This window comes from Vespula vulgaris, chromosome 1 (genome assembly GCF_905475345.1).
Source record: "Vespula vulgaris chromosome 1, iyVesVulg1.1, whole genome shotgun sequence".
NCBI lineage: Eukaryota > Metazoa > Arthropoda > Insecta > Hymenoptera > Vespidae > Vespula > Vespula vulgaris.
The window spans coordinates 878,227-896,585 of NC_066586.1; the positions used below are offsets into that span (position 1 = coordinate 878,227).

General features: G+C 32.2%; 3 protein-coding genes across 4 annotated transcripts; 2 read left to right on the forward strand and 1 right to left on the reverse strand.

Moving 5' to 3' along the window:
- Nucleotides 1-9,920: 9,920 nt before the first annotated feature.
- LOC127063760 (glucosamine-6-phosphate isomerase) lies at nucleotides 9,921-13,999 on the forward strand. Of its 2 annotated transcripts, XM_050993922.1 has the most exons (6): nucleotides 9,925-10,360; nucleotides 11,101-11,255; nucleotides 11,334-11,618; nucleotides 11,733-12,091; nucleotides 12,270-12,351; nucleotides 12,858-13,999. In XM_050993922.1, the coding sequence occupies exons 2-5, from the start codon at nucleotides 11,132-11,134 to the stop codon at nucleotides 12,345-12,347; spliced, it is 846 nt and encodes a 281-aa protein (XP_050849879.1). In that variant the 5' UTR covers nucleotides 9,925-10,360; nucleotides 11,101-11,131; the 3' UTR covers nucleotides 12,348-12,351; nucleotides 12,858-13,999. The 2 variants fall into 2 exon arrangements, with proteins under 2 accessions (XP_050849889.1, XP_050849879.1); XM_050993932.1 differs by lacking the exon at nucleotides 12,270-12,351 and having other exon boundaries at nucleotides 9,921-10,360.
- LOC127063736 (uncharacterized) lies at nucleotides 13,882-15,868 on the forward strand. Its single transcript, XM_050993854.1, has 2 exons — nucleotides 13,882-14,380; nucleotides 14,869-15,868. Exons 1-2 carry the CDS (start codon nucleotides 13,882-13,884, stop codon nucleotides 15,618-15,620), a joined length of 1,251 nt encoding a protein of 416 aa, XP_050849811.1. The 3' UTR covers nucleotides 15,621-15,868.
- Nucleotides 15,859-18,309, reverse strand: LOC127063549 (uncharacterized). Its single transcript, XM_050993500.1, has one exon. It carries the CDS (start codon nucleotides 18,038-18,040, stop codon nucleotides 15,866-15,868), a length of 2,175 nt encoding a protein of 724 aa, XP_050849457.1. The 5' UTR covers nucleotides 18,041-18,309; the 3' UTR covers nucleotides 15,859-15,865.
- Between the last annotated feature and the right edge of the window lie 50 nt (nucleotides 18,310-18,359).

Below are 18,359 nucleotides of genomic sequence, written 5' to 3' on the forward strand. Positions count from 1 at the left end.
ACAATTTTTAATGAACGTGGATTATAAAAAAGTAATATTTAAACAATAGTACATTCGTTTAAACATTACAAAGATCGTAACGCGCAAGAAACCAAATAATAATAGTAAACTAATTTCAATACTCAAAAGTTTTTGTTTCGCGGTTATTGTACGTGTGACGTCAACATATACGGGTATTTCAATAACTCTGACGATTACCGAGTTAGTTTTCTTTCGTATTCCGACGAGTACACATCGAAGCTCTAGTTTTCTAAACGCGACAACTTATAAATTAATACAATCGATAAATTTCTAATTATTTAAACAATTTTTAATGAACGTGGATTATAAAAAAGTAATATTTAAACAATAGTACATTCGTTTAAACATTATAAAGATCGTAACGCGCGAGAAACTTAAAATAATATTAATTACAAATTTCTATACTTAAAAGTTTTTATTTCACAGTTATTGCTACGTGTGACGTCAACGTATACGGGTATTTCAATAACTCTGACGATTACCGAATTAGTTTTCTTTTGTATTCCGACGAGTACACATCGAAGCTTTAATTTCCTAAACGCGAAAACTTATAAATTAATACTATCGATAAATTTCTAATTATTTAAACAATTTTTAATGAACGCGGAGCACAGTAGATTAATATTTAAACAATAATACATTCGTTAAACATTATAAAGATCGTAATGCGCGAGAAACTTAAAATAATTTCATTCTTGTTTTGTATTTCGACGAGTACACATCGTAGTTCGTACAACACGCGTCTCCCGCAAGTAATAACGAAGAGTTAATGTAAGTAAATATATTTCTATATCACTCATTCTTTCAATATTCTATGTAAATTATTTTGTTTTGAAATTGAATTGTGAAGTGGGAGTAATTGGTTTCGAGAGACGACAACAAAGTCAGACCTTCGACCGACTTCGATTGTTTCTAGTTTAGTTTTGCTTTGTACTCCGACGTGTACACATCGTAGTTCGTACAACACGCGTTCTCCACAGGTAATAACAAAGAATTAATACAGGTATATTACTATACCGTCGTTATTTCAATATTCTACGTAAATTATTTTGTTTCAGAACTTTTCAGTCAATTACTAGTTCAGTTGTATTTTAGACTTCGCTGAGAGAACTTAGAAATTTTCGTGGATGCCATTCGTGCGAGTATTAAATGAATAGTTAATTCAAATATTCAACAGTTTATTTGATTTTAGATTTAAATTGCGAAGTGGGGATACTCGGCCTCGAGAGACGACAACAAAGTCGGGCCTTCGAACTTTTTCAGTTACTAGTTCAGTCGTGTTTTGGACTTCGACGAGAGAACTTAGAAATTTTCGCAGGATGCCATTCCTGCGAGCATTAACGAAGAGTCGACGCAAGTATATTTTCTATCATTCATATTTTCATAATTCTATACAATTATTTTATTTTAGATTTCGATTTCCGCACCTTCGAAGGACTTTGAGAATCTATCTCCACAAGTGGACTTAGAAATTTTCAAACTTTCGAAAGATTTTGAGAATCTATCTCCACGAGTGGACTTAGAAATTTTCGAACTTTCGAAAAATTGAGAATCTATCTCCATAGGTGGACTTAGAAATTTTCGCACTTTCGAGGGACTTTGAGAATCTATCTCCACAAGTGAACTTAGATATTTTCGCACTTTCAAAGGATTTTGAGAATCTATCTCCAAGAATGGACTTAGAAATTTTCGCACTTTCGAAAGACAGAATCTATCTCTATTAATGGACTTAGAAATTTTCGCACTTTTGAAAGATTGAGAATCTATCTCCAAGAATGAACTTAGAAATTTTTGTACTTTCGAGGAACTTTGAGAATTTATCTCCACAAATGGACTTAGATATTTTCGCACTTTTGAGGAACTTTGAGAATCTATCTCCACAGGTGAACTTAGAAATTTTCGAACTTTCGAAAAATTGAGAATCTATCTCCATAGGTGGACTTAGAAATTTTCGCACTTTCGAGGGACTTTGAGAATCTATCTCCACAAGTGAACTTAGATATTTTCGCACTTTCAAAGGATTTTGAGAATCTATCTCCAAGAATGGACTTAGAAATTTTCGCACTTTCGAAAGACAGAATCTATCTCTATTAATGGACTTAGAAATTTTCGCACTTTTGAAAGATTGAGAATCTATCTCCAAGAATGAACTTAGAAATTTTTGTACTTTCGAGGAACTTTGAGAATTTATCTCCACAAATGGACTTAGATATTTTCGCACTTTTGAGGAACTTTGAGAATCTATCTCCACAGGTGAACTTAGAAATTTTCGAACTTTCGAAAAATTGAGAATCTATCTCCATAGGTGGACTTAGAAATTTTCGCACTTTCGAGGGACTTTGAGAATCTATCTCCACAAGTGAACTTAGATATTTTCGCACTTTCAAAGGATTTTGAGAATCTATCTCCAAGAATGGACTTAGAAATTTTCGCACTTTCGAAAGACAGAATCTATCTCTATTAATGGACTTAGAAATTTTCGCACTTTTGAAAGATTGAGAATCTATCTCCAAGAATGAACTTAGAAATTTTTGTACTTTCGAGGAACTTTGAGAATTTATCTCCACAAATGGACTTAGATATTTTCGCACTTTTGAGGAACTTTGAGAATCTATCTCCACAGGTGAACTTAGAAATTTTCGAACTTTCGAAAAATTGAGAATCTATCTCCATAGGTGGACTTAGAAATTTTCGCACTTTCGAGGGACTTTGAGAATCTATCTCCACAAGTGAACTTAGATATTTTCGCACTTTCAAAGGATTTTGAGAATCTATCTCCAAGAATGGACTTAGAAATTTTCGCACTTTCGAAAGACAGAATCTATCTCTATTAATGGACTTAGAAATTTTCGCACTTTTGAAAGATTGAGAATCTATCTCCAAGAATGAACTTAGAAATTTTTGTACTTTCGAGGAACTTTGAGAATTTATCTCCACAAATGGACTTAGATATTTTCGCACTTTTGAGGAACTTTGAGAATCTATCTCCACAGGTGAACTTAGAAATTTTCGAACTTTCGAAAAATTGAGAATCTATCTCCATAGGTGGACTTAGAAATTTTCGCACTTTCGAGGGACTTTGAGAATCTATCTCCACAAGTGAACTTAGATATTTTCGCACTTTCAAAGGATTTTGAGAATCTATCTCCAAGAATGGACTTAGAAATTTTCGCACTTTCGAAAGACTGAATCTATCTCTATTAATGGACTTAGAAATTTTCGCACTTTTCAAAGATTGAGAATCTATCTCCAAGAATGAACTTAGAAATTTTTGCACTTTCGAGGGACTGAGAATCTATCTCCACACGTGAACTTAGAAATTTTCGTACTTTCGAAAGACTGAGAATCTATCTCTAAGAATGGACTTAGAAATTTTAGTACTTTCGAGGGACTTTGAGAATCTATCTCTAAGAATGGACTTAGAAATTTTCGTACTTTCGAAAGACTGAGAATCTATCTCCACAGGTGAACTTAGAAATTTTTCTACTTACAGAGGACTTTGAGAATCTATCTCCACAGGTGAACTTAGAAATTTTCGTACTTTCGAAAGACTGAAAATCTATCTCCAAGAATGGACTTAGAAATTTTTGTACTTTCGAGGGATTTTGAGAATCTATCTCTAAGAATGGACTTAGAAATTTTTGCACTTTCGAGTGACTTTGAGAATCTATCTCCACAGGTGAACTTAGAAATTTTTCTACTTACAGAGGACCTTGAGAATCTATCTCCACGAGTGGACTTAGAAAATTTCGCAGGATGCCATTCGAGCGAGTATTAACGAAGACTTAAAGTAAGTATATTTCCCTATCACACATTTGTTGATTGATTTATACTTTTTATTATAACAGTGATATTAATTATTTCGTTTATATTTCTGTTTCAGAACCTCGTTGCAATCGCGCGCGTTGCAATGATGTAATCGAGTGTTGGCATCGCTAAAATAAATTTATCGCGAAGTAGAAGCAGTGTTTGTTCGTTCGCGTTTCGCGATTTAAACCATAAGTGTTTTTGCATAGACTGCGCGCAATGCAGTCGTTAGAGTCAGTGCTTGTTCGTAAAGTTATTTACTCTTTTAACAGTCGCACAGACTGAGTTTATAAAATATAATAGAGTTTCGCGAATTAAATTCAGTGATCGTTCGTTAATAAATAAAAACTACCGCGAATTAGAGTCAGTGCATCACTGAAGAGGATCTCGACCAACTTCGATGTCGACCTACCTCATTTTCAACCAACTACGAATCATCCACCCTCAATTTCGACCTAAATCGCGGTCGAGTGTTTTGGAGCCATCGCAGAACTTCTTAAGTAGTAAGTTAATTTTCAAGTCCCTCCGATCACTCAATCATGTCGAGGACGAAAGGTCCGAATCGGCACGAGTGATTGGTTGTAATTAATAATTAAAAGAGTATTGACTGACCACTAGTAAATTTCTTTAGATTTTTTTTTCAGATAGCTTTCGAGTTTCGTTAGATTTATTAGTTTTCTTCTACGTTTCAGAATATGGGTAGTTAAAGATTCTTATCGAATGATCTGTAATGGTTTTTAGTGTACGAAGCAAAGAAGAGGCAATGTGCCGAAAAGGCCCCCACAAATTGTGGCTCAAGAGGGCAACTATTAGACTATAGAGTTATTTTCGAAGGTTGAACAGAACCCTTCGAAAATGACTCTTAGTCATATTTTAATTTTGATTCTTAGTCATATTTTTTTTTAATGTGGTCACTCAAAATGCTCTTATGTAATAATAATGTTGATTTCAGAAAATCAGACTACGTAACACTCCGTCACCGATCTCACATTGGTATGCATACGCGAATGCAATTATTACATATTATATGAAATTATTACAAATATTCTATTCATTTTTATTATTAAAGTCAAGTTGTAAATTTTTCTTTTCTTTACATTTTCTTTTCTAAAGCTTTCTTTCTAATGTGCACTGAATAAAAGTGGATATGGAATTGAAAGAAACGCACTGAGATTTGAAGCAAGTTCTTTCTTTCGCGTGGTATGGGAAAAGAATATTCGTTTAGATTAAGATCGACAATCTTTCATTTTGATTTTCTCTTATAAATTTAAATTGAATTAAATTCTGAATTTTATTTTTCGTAAGTAGTATATATATATATATATATATATATATATATATATATGATGAAATGACTACATATAATGCGAAGGACTATATATAATAATTTCAATTTCCAATTATTCTAAATTAATTGTTCCAGTTTAATTATTCAAGTTTCTCTCGGGTGGGACCCTTGGGAGGGGCCTTAGGGTGTGGGCCTTTAGGCGGGCTACTTTCTCAGTACCTTGCAAAGAAGCTCTTTCTTCTTTTTATTTTCTTCTTCTTTTCTTCCTCTTCTTTTCCTTCGTTTATTTATTTATTTATTTTTTTTAATCTTTTTCTGTTTCAGGTCAGATCATCAAGAAATGGATCATTTTTCTTTATTCTATACATTTCTATTTATTATAAGCATTTTTATTTATGTATAAGAATACTTATATTTATTATAAGCATATTTATTATATTTATTACATGCATACCTATCGATTATATATATCTTTGTTTATTGAAACACATAGATGTATAATAATTTAAACAATTACTTGAAATTAATTATTTTAACTTTTCTTGGGTGGGACCCTTGGGAGGGGCCCTCGGGTGTGGGCCTTAGGCGGGACTCATTCTTACACTACGGAAAAATTAAACTCATTTATGGTACTCTGATTTTGGTCTAGTGAAATGATTTTCGAGATATTTATCCATTTTTCTGAGTTCTATCTTTCTCATGGACATTTTCAGTGTTTCTTTTCTTCGTTTCCTCTCTTCTTTTCTTCTACTCTTTTCTTTTTCTTTCCCTTTCTCTTTTCTCTTCATCTTTAATTTCTTTTCTGTTTCAGGTTAGATCATTGGGACACCGATCATTGAGGGATCGATCATCGTGAAATTAAATTTTTACAGAAAAGTTTTATTTGTATATTTGTTTTATTTATTTTATTTAATTATCAATTTATTTTTTAATTATTAACATTATTCTTTAATTATATATTTGATTTTAATTATTGTATTTTTTTAATTATTATTTGATTTTTATTATGTATATTTGCATATAATTTTGAATATAATTTTTACATATCTATCTTTTCTTCTTTTATTCTTTTTCTGTTTTAGATTAGGTAATCGAGGGACCGATCATCGTGGGATTTTTACACGGAAGTTAATGGAACCTCTCTGCATATAATTTTTGTTATATGCAGGCAGGGTATGTCTCCTTGCTTCCGTACGCGAATGACAGGGAAAACACTCACGCGCGTGACGGCCGGCACGCGCGTGGGTGTTCGCGAACGCGAGATATAGTCCTACCGAGGACTTCGTTTTGATCTTTGAAATATCGAAAGATAGACACGACCGGTCGTGTCTCGAGATGTCTGAAGCCGACGGTGTGGACGGTGGAGCAATCTGTAAGCGGGGTTTTATACATCTCCAGTTTGCTGAGAAGCTCGAAGCTCCCGAAGCGGAAAGGCATCTCGGATCGCGGATTTTAGAGTAGAGACCCCGTTAGCTCGTGGGTCCCCAGATGCAGATACCTCCACGCGGTGGGACCTGGGTCGGTAGTACTTGCGAAACATCGAAATCTATGTCTAAATTATAACTACAATCTATAACTAAATTATATATGTAATTATATAACGCAAGTACTACCGGGCGAATGGCTGCACATTTCAATGTTTTTCCAAAATCTCTCTTCTCTCTAGTTTCAATTAAACGTTAAATTAATTACATTTTAAGTTGTTAGTTATATTTCGACAGATAGATATATTGAACACATCCAGATTCTAAATTAATTTTGTCGAAAATCCCACGGGAAACTTCTGTCGTACTTATGTTCGCTATCTTATTTTAGTTTCTCTCGGGTGGGACCCTTGGGAGGGGCCCTCGGGTGTGGGCCTTAGGCGGGACTCATTCTTACACTACGGAAAAATTAAACTCATTTATGGTACTCTGATTTTCGTCGAGTGAAACGAATCTCGAGACGGAAACTCATCGTTCGGAATTCTATTTTTCTCACGCGCTCTTACGCAAATTCTCGTATTTTCTTTATTCCATTTGCCTTCTTATTTTCTTCTCCTCTTTTCTTCTTTTCTTTTTCTTCTTGTCTTCGTCTTCTTTTAAACCTTTTCTGTTTCAGATTAGATCATCGAAGGACCGATCATCGAAGGACATATCATCGTGAAATTATATTTTTACAGGGAAGTTTTTGAATGTAAATTTCTTTTCGCATAAAATTTTGCATAAAATTTTGCATATAATTTTTGCTGTTATATTTAATTTTTATTATCTATTTAATTTTTGCTTTTATGTCTACCTCTTCTCTTTTTATTCTTTTTCTGTTTCAGATTAGCTGATCGAAAGATCGATCATCGTGAACTTAAATTTTTATAAGGAAATTTTTAAATATAAATGTCTTCTTGCATATAACTTTTACATATAATTTTCTCTTCTTCTTTTACTCTTTTTGTGTTTCAGGTTAGGAGATCGCTGGACCTATCATCGTGGGAATTATGCACGGAAGTTAAAGGAACCTCTCTGCATATAATTTTTATTATACGCAGGGAGGGTATGTCTCCTTGCTTCCGTACGCGAATGACAGGGAAAACACTCACGCGCGTGACGGCCGGCACGCGCGTGGGTGTTCGCGAGCGCGAGATTTAGTCCTACCGAGGACTTCGTTTTATTCTTTGAAATCTCGAAAGATAGACACGACCGGTCGTGTCTCGAGATATCTGAAGCCGACGGTGTGGACGGTGGAGCAATCTGTAAGCGGGGTTTTATACATCTCCAGTTTGCTGAGAAGCTCGAAGTTCCCGAAGCGGAAAGGCATCTCGGATCGCGGATTTTAGAGTAGAGTCCCCGTTAGCTCGTGTATCTCCACATGCAGCAACCGTTTCATCGGAGGGGGACCGTTTCATCATCGAGGGACTTAGATTTTTATACGGGTGTTTAAAGAATCTTTCTACCTCAGGCGTAGAAGGATTACTTTTCTCCCGTTCGGGCAAGATAGAAGGACACTCGCTTATGTCGGCTGGCATAGGTGTTAGTGTTCTCGGGCGCGATTAAGTCCAAACTTGACTCCAACGTACTCAGCATACTCGCGTGAGTGTTTCCGGAATACTCGCGTAAGTATTTGTGAGTGCGGAAGGATTTAATTTTGGGTTCCGGCGTTTGTCGCGAAAGTACGACCGGTTGTGCTCAAGTGGTGATCGAAGCTTCCGATGTTGGATAGTTGAGCTATGCGTAAGTCGGTTCCCAAATGCGGAGACGCATGGGGCTGCAATTTTAGCGTTTGGAGGCTTGAATTCGTCGGGAGTGGAGGTCGCCCCGTTGTTTTGATTTTTTGATTAGTAGTAGTAGTAGTAAGAAATAGAGTCACCGTTAGTCCGCGGGTCTCCAGTTGCAGCAACCTCCACGCGGTGGGACCTGGGTCGGAAGTACTTGTGATATGTCGGAATCTTGTAGGCTGCAAGTATTCCCGAGCAAATGGCTGCGTTCTTCAAAATTTTTCCAAAATCTTTTCTCACGAATTCCAATTAAACATTCTTTCTTACATCTTCCATATATTCGTCAATAAATGTACAGTCATTTCTATCTATTGAAACGCATACCTATGTAATAATTATTCGAGATTAATTATTATAGTTTCTCTCGGGTGGGTCCCTTGGGATGGGCCCTTGGGCGTGGGCTTCTGTGCGGGTCTTCTTTCAGTATCGCAAAATCGAGCTCGATTTTCGTACTCTGGTTTTGGTAGGGTGTAGCAATATTGTACATCTATCTTTTCTTTTCTATTTCATCGTTTTCACACGTCCATGTGTTTGATTATACTTTCCGGATATCCTTTTTCTCTTTTCTTCTGAATTCTATCTTCTATATTACACATGCGCGCATGTTCCGGCTTTCTCTTCTGCTCTCCTCCTCTTCATGGATTTCAATATATCGGCAAGGGTCCGATATATCGTCGAAAGGTTCGGTTCATAATCGATTGCTAGATGCGAATACGGGCAGGTTAGAAAGAACACTCGCGCGTGTGTCGGTGGGCACAAGTGTGGTGTTCTCGGGCGCGATTAAAAGTCCTACGGTAATGGACTTCGTTTGATTGCTAAAACGAATAAATAACCGGTCGTGTGTCGGTTTATGTGCTACCAAGTAAAATGGTTTTGCTATCCGTAAGCGTGGACTGACCCTCCTCCAGTTAGCCGCCTGATTTCTTGCGTAGTGCATGGAACGTTGCGAACGCGAATTTAGAGTAGAGTCACCGCTATTCAAACACTCACGGGAGTGTTCGGGCGCGATTAAAAGTCCTACCGGGGACTTCGTTTTATAGAATGTTATTTGATCACGCCGGTTACGCGAATTTTAAAGTAGAGTCCCCGTTAGCCCGTGGGTCTCCAAATGCAGCAACCTCCACGTGGTGAGACCTGGGTCGGTAATACTTGCGATCAAAATCGGATATGATGCAAGTATTATCGGGCGAATGGCTGCATCTTTGAATATATTTTCAAAATTTCTTTTATCTAATTCTGATTAAATATTAAAGTACTGACACTTTATATTGCTGATAGTACTTTCACAAAGAAATAGATTTGATATAGTAAAATTTTACAGTATATAAATTTGCCACTAAGATCAAAATCTTTTATTATTATTATTATTATTATTATTATAACAGTAATAATATATATTATGTAATATAATAATATAATAATTCGAATGATGATAAAGAAAAAAGTAAAAAAAGAAATGCATATATATTTATATTATATATAAGAATATTTTATATTGTATAAATATTCACCAATTTTTTATTTTATATTTATTATCTTTTATACATTTATATCGTAAAATAAATGCGTATCGGCATTCTGTCATATCTATCATATTAATGAAAAGTGTAAGTTCGTTATAGTCTATTAAATTTTAATCGATACAAAATTGATCGTTATATTACATGCAAAAAGGGTATAAACAATAAATTGATACGATAGACGCATGGTAAAGACAATGTTTCGCGCTTACGTTTGTAGTTCATATTTTGTCCATACCTGTCGCTGAAGTCACACAGGCTTCGAGCGAGAGGTGATGAACTGCCATAATGAAAAGTTCATATATACACATTTCGCATTACGATGCTCAACCAATCCTCTTATAATCTTTCACAAGTATAGTAGTATTTTATTTTATCACGACTGTCAGCTGATTAATAGTGTATCTTTTTAGTGATTTACGATTGGCAAACTGTAGAAAAGCGTAAAGTTAGTAGAAGGAACGTATAACGAAGGTTCGTATCAATTTTTATATTTTCAAACTAAATTTAACGCATTTTATAATTATTTACTTATAAATTTAACAATAAAATATTATTATCGGCAAACTGTCGTCCTAATCGATATAATTTTTAAAAGATTATTAAAAGAGATGACCCCAAGAGATTTTTTATATATGTAAAAATATATATAAAATAATAGATGTGTATAAATACATAAGATACGTATAAAATATGTACGTATCTTAATCTAAATTTAATATTATCGAATTATGTAGATATATAATATATTATCCTTTTAAATTTGTTTAAATTGACAAGCTTAAAAAGATATCTTTGATTGTGAACATCATTGTTTATCTTTTCTAAAAGTTGTTTGTTTCTTATATCCAAAATCTTATAAAAATATAGAATTTATCTAATTTAAGATGGAGCAATATGTGTTTTTTAATCTGACTGAGATAAGAAGTCATTGCCACATTGTTATCACTGACATGCCCATAAATTTACATTATATCATATTAAGTATATATTATTTGTCATTTTCTTTTTAATCATTTGTTTTGTATCCTATCTCTTTTAATATATAAAAAACAAATGATAATATATATATTTATATATGTTATTATTTAACTTATTGTTACAATATATAAATAATACAACATAATATATATATATATATATATATATATATATATATATATATATATATATAAGAATTATACTTTCATAATATCATTATTTATATCCTGCAGTGATCATTTGTACAACCAATAAAGAATTACAATGCGTTTAGTAATTTGTGATACAGTAGACTATGTATCCGAATGGTCCGCAAGATATGTTTTAAAAAGAATTAAAGATTTTGAACCAAATGAAAACAAATATTTTGTTCTTGGACTTCCTACAGGTAACTATTTTTTACTTTTTATATATATTTATTTTTTTATTTGTAATTTTTCTTATTTATGTATATATACAAATATAGGTGGTACTCCTCTGGGGATGTATAAGAAATTAATAGAATATTATAAAGCTGGAAAAATTTCTTTTAAATATGTCAAGACATTTAATATGGATGAATATGTTGATTTACCAAGAGATCATCCGGAATCATATCATTATTATATGTATAATAATTTTTTTAAACATATAGACATTAATCCTGAAAATGTTCATATTCTTGATGGAAATGCACCTGATCTTGTAAAAGAATGTGATGATTTTGAAAAAAAAATTAAGGAAGCTGGTGGAATTGAACTTTTTATTGGAGGTATATTACAAGGAATTGTGAAAATTATATTTTTTTGGATAAGTTTTTGCACTTATATGCAAGCGTAATCGTAAAATAAATTTTTCTTAGAAAGTATAATATTATTATATATAGGTATTGGACCAGATGGCCATATAGCCTTTAATGAACCAGGTTCGTCATTAGCATCTCGTACTAGAGTTAAAACTTTAGCACAAGATACATTGGAGGCAAATGCTAGATTTTTTGGAAATGATATTTCCAAAGTTCCTAAACAAGCTTTAACCGTTGGCGTTGGTACTGTTATGGATTCAAAAGAAGTAATGATACTCATTACTGGATCTCATAAAGCATTTGCTTTGTATAAAGCAATAGAGGAAGGAGTTAATCATATGTGGACAGTGTCAGCATTTCAACAGCATCCACGTACATTAATTATTTGCGATGAAGATGCAACTTTGGAATTGCGTGTAAAAACAGTAAAATATTTTAAGGTATACGCATATATAGAAAGTTGTTTTTCAAAAGAACTTTGTAGTTTAGAATTATTTTTATGTCATATAAACGTTTTAATATTCCACTGCAATATTTCACACATTATTGTTGACTTTACTCTTTGCACCTCCATTTCATTATGTAACTAGTTTGGCATTCAATTTGTATGCTATCCAGGGTCTCAGTGCTGTACATCGTAAATTGATCGAAGAAGATGGACATACAATACCACGTCGTTCAATAAGTGACAGTTAAAATGGTAGTTATTCCCGTACTCTCTTCATATGCGAATTATTATTAATGTATAATTTCCATATAATATTCCTTGCTTGAACATCCTTTATATAAAGTGGTCAGTTGGTGTAAATTATTGGTGATTTTAAACACAAAATGCTTCTTATTACTATCTTTATTAATCATCGGAAATAATATCTGCCAAACCTGTTGCTTATTCTAACTCAAAAATCTCGCTTACATGCTTCATAGTGATATCATTCAATCTACATACAATCATTAAAAATAATTGTTATATGCACGGAACTTCCAGCTTAATTCAGAAGAAGAAGAAGAAGAACTGCGATTGTTTTAGGTTTTCTTGTATAATTTTATCTTATTGATTAAGTCTGTTCAACTTCATGTTAATGGAATCTTTCGCTTCATTTTACATCATAAAGGAGCTTGTATCAAGGGAGCTGCTTTTCCTGGGACATCTTGGATATAATTAATCTATTGCTTTAACTCTTAATGGTACTTTTATTATTACAGAATTTATGGGATATCCATAGCAAGTTGATAGAAGAATCAAGCCATGGATTACGTTGATGCAATAGCCGATACCTGTGTAATGTAAAAGACTTCATGTGTGAAAAGGACTCGAAAAAATTGATCTGAAATTTCAGTTCAGACTGCCATGGTAAAATATTTTTGTGATAAACAATGCTGTATCATAACTGTTTACTCATGTATTCCTGTTTTATGTATATGTGTATATATGTATGTGTGTGTGTATACACAATCACATAGATACATACATACACATACATTATATATACGTATATATGCACACATCCATATACATACATACATACATATATACATATGTACGTACGTACATACATACATATATATGTATAAGTAGAATTTCAAATTGTGCAAAAGTGCAATATTTTTATACTGTTAATACCCATTTTTCATAAAATAAATTTATCCTTTTAACACATTATCAAATACATGTATTTATCGATCGTTAAAAAATTGTTGATCAAAAAGATGAATCATCAGAATCATGATATATATATATATATATTTTATTATTATAAAAATTTGAGAAAGTAAAATATTTATTATTAAAGATTTGAAAAGGAAAGAATACAATTATCTTTATGTGTATTTCAAATTGAAGATAATACTTTCTCATTAATGAAATGATTACATCATTGTGAACATATTCTTCTACTTTACGATTGACGTAAAGTAGGACGGATGGGAGTATCGAATAGAGAAGTGGTTATATCGTTCGAGAAAAGTAGATAAAAGATTTAGTCGCATCCAAGAGATCATTTGCCTCGGATCGTTTGGCAGAGATCTATATACGTGTAACTCCTTTTTATACGTAAAATATAATTTATCGTATTATAATATCGAGATAAAACTCAAGTGTAAGATTCATTGTAATTGAAATTGTTCATTCGATATATTCATTTTTATAAACGTCTTCCCGTTACGTCGTTATATTAGTGCGAGTTAGTACAAAATTACGATCAAAACTTTTCCTTTTTATTACGTTTGAATGACCATGGAGACAAAACAAAAAGAACAAACTGAAATAAAAAAGATAGCTTTATACCAATTACAACCATTATTACGATCAACGTTAGGTAATAAATTGATCGTTGAAAATTATACGACTACATCCTTTTTACCACCTGGTGAGAACTATGGTAGTACTATTTTAGCTATCGATGCTATAATCAGACAAGAAGAGAAATACGAAAGAGAAAATCTTCATATGATTGCGAAAATGGCACCTCCAACCGAATTCCAAAGACGAGTATTTAATAGTCCTTTCACATTTCGAAAGGAAATATTTATGTATGAACGTTTACTACCATATTATAGGATTATGGAAAAGGAATTTGGTGTTAATGAAAGTGAATTATTTGACGTTATACCCAAATATTATGGTTCCCGCTTATCTCTCGATCCACAAGTAGATTTTGATGACAATGCTGTTATTTTATTAGAGAATCTTAAAACACGTGGTTATTACACTGGTAAAAGAGATATAGGTAAATATACAAAAATAGATTTCTATGAATTCAAAAATTAGATATGTACGTATACATATGTGTGTGTAAATATATATGTATACATATATATTTCATAAATACATGTATATAAATATAAATCACGATCATTCTTTTGTTATACGTTTGACATAAAATAGGAAAGAAAAAAAAGGAAAAAAAAAGTATAGATCTTCTGAAAAATCTTATTAGAGTAATAATTTTGTATTTAAAAACCGACAAATGAGAGAAAAATATACATGCAAAGATCAAGTTCAAAAAATGTTATCTTTTTAAGAATGATCGCGATAATGATTGCTTATCACATAATTTATATCATTTTTATTACTTATCTTATCTCATAAGATAAATTTAAAAATGCTTTTTACTATCATGTATAATCTTTGTTAAAAAAAAAGAGAAAAAAACAAACAAAAAATTAAAACAATTTTCTTCATTTATCTTTCTCTCTCTTTATCTCTAAAACGTAGGCGTCGACTTAGATCATTCTAAATTAGCCGTACGTGCATTGGCTAGATTTCATGCCCTTGGAATCGCAATGAAACATAATAAGCCTGATGAGTATGATATAATCAGAGAAGCTTCCAAATGTCCTGAACTTATAAAAGATGGATTTACAGAATTTTATATACCTATATTAAAAAAACTCGAAGAAAATCCAGCAACGAGAATTCATTACGATAGATGTGCAGTAATATTAAAGGATGAATCATTTTTTGACGAATGGTTAGCTGAACCAGAAGGAGATTGGGCTACGATAATTCATAAAGATTTTTGGGTGAACAATATGATGTTTCATCGTGATCAAAATGGTCACGTGGATGATGTGAAATTCATCGATTTTCAAAATTACATGTATTCCAATCCGGTAGGCGAAATATTATTTTTTTTACATTCCAGTACAGACGATAACGTTCGGGCAAATAATCTCGAAGAACTCACAGATTTATATTATGAAATTTTTATTTCTGTGTTATTAAAAATGAAGTGCGATATTAAACCTTTCAATCGTAAAAGTTTTAACGAGCAATTTCTATCGGTCGCCAAGATGGAATTTATACATTTATGTTTTATGATAAAGATGCTTACAATCGATGTTGATAAAACCGATTTGAATAATTCTAACATGGAAACAGTAATGACAATGTATGAAGGTAACGAAATGTATACAAAAAGATTAGAAAGTTTAGTATTATATTTTGTCGAACGCAATTGGATTTAGCAGAAATTTTTCTATTTTTTCAAATGCTGGTCCATTTGATTTTAATCGTTCTCTTCTCAGGTTTTTTTGTTTATTTTCCTTTGTGAAAATATTATTTTACAAAATGACATATTATAATTCATTTATATATAAATATATATAAAGTATTATTTACAATTTTAATTAAAATATGCCTGATATTTATATGAAAAGAGGTATTTGATATTATACTACAAATGTACAATAAATAAATGTAGTATTATTTTTTATTTTCTTTTTATTTTTGGAACCTTTCTGTTTCTATTTCTGTTCTTTACATTTGTAACTTCATAAAAGTTGCTTCCTACTTTCTTTCTCTTGTTAGCTCTTTCTATAGCTCTTCTTTGTTTACTTGTTAACTTTTTATTATTTTCATTATTTTGTTTTTCTTTTTTAGATGACACAGTGAATGTACCACTACTTGAAAATGCTTTTGAATTGATCATTTCACTATCACTGGAATCATAGTCATTTTCCATGACATCAAATACACTCTGCATTAGATTATCTTTTTCTATAGGTATTTTAATTTCATCCTCCGAATTACTTCCATTTCTTTCATCTTCAGAACAATTTCCATTTCTTTCATTTGTATCATCCTCGAGAATACGATTTGTTGTATTTATTGTTTCATGATTTTCTTTATTAATATCTTTTTCAGGATCTATTTGTGACTCGTTTAATGTATCAGTTATGTCACTGATATTTGGCAGAGAAGATTCAACGTCCGTCTCATTATCGTTACAATTTAATTGTTCTAATTCACTTTGACTATAGCAAATGTCTTTTACATCATCACCAGAGTATGATAATCCTACTTTAATTTTCCTAAAATCTTGTAATACATTCAATTGTACTTTTGTTAGGTCTTTTGATGGTATACTTTGATCTTTTTGTTCATCTGTTTCAATGACAGTGTTTTTGTCATTTTCAATAGGTACATTCTCTACTTCTGTTGTTGCAGATTTAGGTAACGGCACTTCAAAACCAGATGGTGCAACGTAAAATGGCAATCTACCACGTTGCCAATCATTAAGAACCATTCGTGCTGTTATTGTTATATCTGGTTCTCCTTTCTTCAAAAGTTTTCCACTTTTACGTGCTAATTTTTCCAAAAAATCTATGTGATCTGTCCACCCTTCGATCTTGTATGTTTTACATAAATATTTAGCCTTTACTCTTTCCAAAACTGAACTTACATAATCTTCAGGATTTTGAACGAGTTCAACTCTTACTACACCTTTTAAAACTTTTTCTGTATCAGTCTCTTTAGACGGATAAACAACACCTGGACAATCTATAAGATATATACGACGCATCAAAGTTATATATTGCCATACTTTTGTTTCCCCAGCTATTGGTGCTACTTTGCAGACCTTTTTGGATCTCAATGTATTTATAATAGAACTTTTCCCCGTATTTGGATATCCAATAAAACCTACACTAATTTGTTTTTTATCTATATGTAATTTTGCAAACTGACGCAATAAATTAATAAGAGAACCTTTGCCAAATGGATGAGTTAAAGATGCATGAAATGCTATTGTTGGATACTCTGAGCTTAGTATAGCAACCCATCTTTGCGTCACCCAATTTGGAACAAGATCTACTTTATTTAAAATAAACATTAAATGTTTATGAGGCTTTTCAGTTTTTAAATATTTTTCTACAGGAGGAGACCTAGTTCCCATAGGATCTCTAGCATCTAATACTTGTAGTACTACGTCAGAAGAATCAATAACTTTATATAATTCATTCCAAATTCTCTTGCTTTGTCCTGCTGCCATTATCCAATCTCTTTGCATATCTCGTATTCCTGTATCTTCGCGAATTAAATCATAATCTTTAGAATCTTTTTCTTTATCGTATGTCTCTTCTTTCTCTTCCGCTAATTTTTGTAATTCATCATAAGTAGCAATAGCTAAATTCGGTCGTTTTCTTATCTTTTTGGGACCGAATACGCTTTCGAAACTTTCTGTATCTAATAAATGTACTCTCGCGTTGGCAGCCTTCTGTTGAAGTAAAGTTACTGGTAATTGTGTAGGTTTCATTATTACTTTGTAAGGATCGCTCATAACCGCTCCTAATTCGCTTTGAAATTTCTGAAGTGCATTTTGAGATATTACTCTTGAATTGCCGAACCATCTTTGAGAAGGTTCAACGCGAGACATAGTTCCTGGTGCATGCCAACCTTGAAATGGTGCTGGACTAATAATCTTACCTACACGATTACGTTTAGGTCTTTGATTACGATACATTTGCAATCTTTTTATAGTTGCTTTTGTTCTAACTTTTGCTACACCTTTTAACCCTTCTGTTGGTCTTTCAGGGTTCATACTATGTCCAGAACGATTAAAACCTTCTTTCCGAGGAGGTCTGTTATCTGCTCGTGATTTTGCCATTTTAACGATTAAAATTATACCACTTTCACTTTAATATTAAATCTAAAAATATTTGAACAATTTTCGATTATTCGTTATGTGCTTCAAACACGCACGTGTATGTCGACCATATTTGAATATACCGCCCTCTAGTGTTCTATTTATATAACAAACTACTTTGATAAATTTTCATTGATAACAACAATGTAACAAAATATTTTTTTAATTGTTTCATTCATTATATAAGAACAATAGATATTCTTTAATGATCATTACACAAATTATCATGCGGAATATTAAAGCAGATATTTATCGTAGAAAAAACAAGACCAATATTAAA

Excerpts from the sequence above, each read along its gene's own strand:
- LOC127063760 (XM_050993922.1), top strand. The coding sequence starts at position 11,132 with ATGCGTTTAGTAATTTGTGATACAGTAGACTATGTATCCGAATGGTCC. Across the intron at positions 11,256-11,333 it reads TGTTCTTGGACTTCCTACAG|GTGGTACTCCTCTGGGGATG; the intron begins GTAACTATTTTT and ends ATACAAATATAG. Across the intron at positions 12,092-12,269 it reads AAACAGTAAAATATTTTAAG|GGTCTCAGTGCTGTACATCG; the intron begins GTATACGCATAT and ends TATGCTATCCAG.
- LOC127063549 (XM_050993500.1), bottom strand. The coding sequence starts at position 18,040 with ATGGCAAAATCACGAGCAGATAACAGACCTCCTCGGAAAGAAGGTTTT.
- LOC127063736 (XM_050993854.1), top strand. The coding sequence starts at position 13,882 with ATGACCATGGAGACAAAACAAAAAGAACAAACTGAAATAAAAAAGATA. Across the intron at positions 14,381-14,868 it reads CACTGGTAAAAGAGATATAG|GCGTCGACTTAGATCATTCT; the intron begins GTAAATATACAA and ends TCTAAAACGTAG.